The 4,163-nt window shown below is 49.8% G+C and overlaps 1 protein-coding gene across 1 annotated transcript; it reads right to left on the bottom strand.

Annotated features, from left to right (window-relative positions):
- Positions 1-410: 410 nt before the first annotated feature.
- LOC111235844 (homeobox protein Nkx-2.3-like) lies at positions 411-3,682 on the bottom strand. The gene is made up of 2 exons (XM_022764412.1): positions 2,980-3,682; positions 411-1,528 (listed from the first exon to the last, which is right to left on the bottom strand). Exons 1-2 carry the CDS (start codon positions 3,431-3,433, stop codon positions 891-893), a joined length of 1,092 nt encoding a protein of 363 aa, XP_022620133.1. The 5' UTR covers positions 3,434-3,682; the 3' UTR covers positions 411-890.
- Positions 3,683-4,163: the final 481 nt, after the last annotated feature.

Raw genomic sequence — 4,163 nt, 5'->3', positions numbered from 1 at the left:
CATTATTCCCGCTCCCCAGCCCGGCTGCAGCTCGCTCTTCGGGGGTATTTTAGGTGCTTAATCGCGTCCTTTTAAGGACCTCAAATGGAGAATAACTTCCTCCTTTCACGTCGCCTGGCACCGGGACAAAGAGTTCCTGTGGCCTGGCCTCCTCCAGCAGCTCTCCCCTTAATATGTTTATGAGCAAAATTTGCCACCGTGCATCTGATTCACAGTGACCCCGCATGGAAACAATAATACAGCTCTAATGTTATTTCTGTTAATTATTTAGTTTCAGCTCGGTGACAGTGTTGTATTTAAATGTGAATATTTCAGCCTCTACAGCTGAAAGATAAACATCCAAAAAAAATTCAATCTGTTCTTTTTTTTTTTGTGCCTGAAAACAGAATGAAAACGCACCTTCTCTCATTTCTTGGATTTATTTGAATAGATGTGAAATAGACTAAAACAATTCTCTGTTGAACCAAAAAAAAACAAACAATTCAAAGCAATTCAATCTCTCCATAAACTAAAAATATACCATGTTAAAAACAAACATTTAAAAAATAAAACAACTGCTCTTTGAGTTGTGATGAGGAGACACGAGCCTCCACCTCTGGGCCTCAGTGCGCGCGGAGCACCGACAGTTGGACCCTCAACATTACATCTCACCCCAGCTGTGTGACGTCCAGCCTTCACGCGCACTGATTTCGGCGGTAATACACGTGAAGAAGGTGTCGTGATCAGCTGACCGGTGAATCCAAACTCACAGCTGTTCTATGAGCAACACTGTTTTCTGAGGCCGAGTTAACTCGCGCTTCTAAAAGGTCGGAGGTTAACCAAAAACTGAAAGAGCTCCATTAAAAAAAAAAAAAAAAAAAAAGGACACCAGTTCTTGTTCTGGTGAGGGGCTACCAGGCCCGGATCCCCTGCAGGGAGCCCTGGCACGATGTGACCGCTGTCCCCTGATGTGCCTGGGCCTGCGGGGAGCCGCCGAGGCCGCTCACGTTTCCCAAGTTCATGTTCATGAAGGCGTTGGGGGTGCTGGAGGGAGGGAGGGCGGGGATGCTAGTGTACGTGCAGCTGTAGTTGGTGTTGTAAGCCGGGCTGTTGTATGTATATGCCGGGTATCCGTTATAACTGTACGGGTTGGATGCGTACGGGGCAGCGGCGGGGTAGCTCTGCGCACCGCCCAGACACGGCTTTCCATCTCGGACTAGCACCGGCACCGCGACGCGCCGGGGCGGAGGAGGGTGGTGCTGCCCCGCCGCCTCCAGAGACTTGTCCTGCCGCTGCCGTTTGCACTTGTAGCGGCGGTTCTGGAACCAGATCTTCACCTGGTTCGAGGTGAGCTTGAGGGTGGTCGCCAGGTGCTCCCGCTCCGGGGCGGACAGGTAGCGCTGCTGCTTGAAGCGCCGCTCCAGCTCGAAGACCTGCGCCTGGGAGAAGAGCACCCTGGGTCTCCGCCGGCTCCTCTGCTTCTGCACCGGCCTCTCCGAGTCGCCCTGCCCGCCTTCCGCTGCCTCCTCCCGGGACAGCCCGCAGCTCTCTGTGCAGGTTGAGAAACAGAGAAGAAGCGTTAAAAGCTCTGAACTCAAATCATGAAATCTTCTCTCTGCGCGTAAATAAAGAATATTACGCAAATTCTTTCAGTCCACAGCCAGCAGCTTTCAGTTTAAGGCCAGTTTTGAACAGAAGCCACAACACTCTTAAACTTCACTCAATACCTGTCAGCTCTAAAAAATCTGTTCAGTGCAGAGAGGACACACACACACACACACACACACACACACACACACACACACACACACACACGTGTTTCCCGTGAAATCTCATTTAAATTACAAAATCTTTCACCAACAAAAAAAAAAAGAGATCAGAAATGATCTTCGTTGTAAAAATGAGACAGTAAAATATAAAAAGACAGAGTCAGAAATATCCTCAAATATCCAAATATCCAAATCTCTTTTGCGTAAAATACAGATTTTGGATTGTTGTTAAATTCCCAGTGACTTCCTGAACACGGAACCATTTTAAAACCTGTTTCTATGTCATGAATAATTCCCCGCGGAGAGGACGTGTCTCCGCGAGGCCGCCGCGTCTCTCTCCCTGTGACTGTGGCTGTGTTTATTAGCGCCACTTCTCCGTGTCATTTCTTTTACAAGCCTCTTTAAACTAATTGTCGGTTTATGGTCCACACATCATAACAGACTCCGCGTAACGTGCGCGCGGCTCAACCACTAGAAAAGTGTTTGACATCTCCAGACTTTACAGGATTCGTCTCGGGGCCTGTGGCCGCGGCGACACCGACTCCCACCGTTTGAAAGCTCTGTGTTCTGATCGTGTCTGGAGGCGGAAGAGCCGAGACCAGGACGTACTGCTCTACACAGATTGGAAAATACCCGGGAAACCCAACCTATTTTCACTCTATCAAACCAGAATTTTTATTTTATGTTGCACAAGTTAAATTCTGAGCTACTGTGGAATTTATCTTCAGGCAGCTAAGAGATCAAACAGTCACATATTAATGAAAAATACCGGAATAACAAATATAAATAAACCTAAAACACAAAAGAGCTGCAGGAGTTTTTTAGAAAATGTCGCACAACATATTTTCTTTTGTGCGTTATTGTCTCACACACTAAGCGACCCATTAAATACATATGAAGACAATATGAATTATTAGATTTTTATATGTAATTTACATGATAAATCTAAATTGTGCGTAACAGAAGAAACGTTGCTACAGTTTTGCAGTAACCGTCTTTGGGGAAGGTTCACAGGTCACAGGTTCACTTGTTTTTGTGGCTCAGCATGCAAATCATTGTGTAGCCACTTGAAACCGAGCTTCAGCGTCTGAAACAGCTGCTTCTATTTGCGTTTTATGTCGAACACCTCAGTGGTTGTCTGTAAAAAGTGCAGTGTGTGTGATTTTTGTTACACGTGTCCTTTGTTGCCTTTTGTCTAGCCGTTACAGTAGCAGCTTGTGCGTCAACTCACTGCTCTCCTGCTCCTCCAGCTCGGTGGCCTCCAGCTTGGCTCCCTGCAGGCCGGGGTGGACGTACATGTCCGGGGACAGACTGGTTTCCCCGCGGTCCTCCTCCCGCACCGCCAGCGCGCTGAGGTAGGCCAGGTTGTCCTCTCCGTCCGAGAAGGCAGGGCTGTCCCGGGCCCCAGCGAGCATGCAGGACGGCGGGGTTTGGAAATGTCGCTGCTGCTGCTGCTGCTGCTGCTGCTGCTGCTGGGGAGGAGACCCGGCCAAGTGCTGCTGGGTGTGGGCCCGGTGCTGGAGCTCCAGGGACCCGGTCTGCTGCTGCTGCTGCTGCTGCTGCTGCTGCTCCAGCTTGAGGATATCCTTGACAGAAAACGGCGTGGAGGTGAGCGGGCTCTGCAGCATCATGTCATCCAGCGCCTGCTCTTCAGCATCGAGGAAATGAAGCCCGCCGAGTAACATGCACTCCCCTTCCTCTTTTCCTTCTTGTTCTAACAAATAATTGAGCTTAATAGCCCTTTCTTTGGTAATTGGAGGTGCGTTAAGCCTCTGGAATGCCACATTGCCGTAAATCGCAGGAAAACATGGGTATTAGTCCCGGGTTAGTCCATGCAGGTCTCCTCTCTGACAGATATAATGTCGGGCTTTGTAAGTGGAGTTTGGACCGGGGCGAGGGAGCGCCTCTGCCTCCTCTGATGTCAGGGGGAGGGGTGTGTGTGAAACGGAAAGTCCGTGTGAGCTGGAAAGGAGAGAGAGGGAGAGAGAGAGTCAGAGAGTGGGTAGGTGGAGCGTACGTACGTGACGTGACGTATGTTCACATACTGGTTTATATTCAGACTTGTGTGAATATGGTGGTCGCTGGAACTGTACTGACACCCTGTTCCACCGCTGTCCGCCGTGTTTACCCTTGTGTTCGGGCTCAATCGGCTCCAGTCGCCTTTTTACGCACAGATTCTGTCCCAGGAGACACGTGAACAGTCCCGCTCTGTCCCTGCAGATATGTTCCCGGTACATCTGTTGTGTTTTTAAACATGATATTTTCACTTTTAATCATCCCACACTGGGCCAGCACCCTGTGGTGCGTAAATCTCTGCGCTCCTTGCAGAGACGCACCGCTCGGCTCAGCCCCTGCGCGTGCGGTGGCGCGTCAAGGTCAACGGTCAGGTCAAGAGATAAGAGAATCTAAGGGGGG

This window comes from Seriola dumerili, unplaced genomic scaffold, assembly GCF_002260705.1.
Source record: "Seriola dumerili isolate Sdu_G_001 unplaced genomic scaffold, Sdu_1.0 BDQW01000538.1, whole genome shotgun sequence".
Lineage (NCBI taxonomy): Eukaryota > Metazoa > Chordata > Actinopteri > Carangiformes > Carangidae > Seriola > Seriola dumerili.
This window is presented reverse-complemented; position numbering and strand designations above follow the sequence as displayed.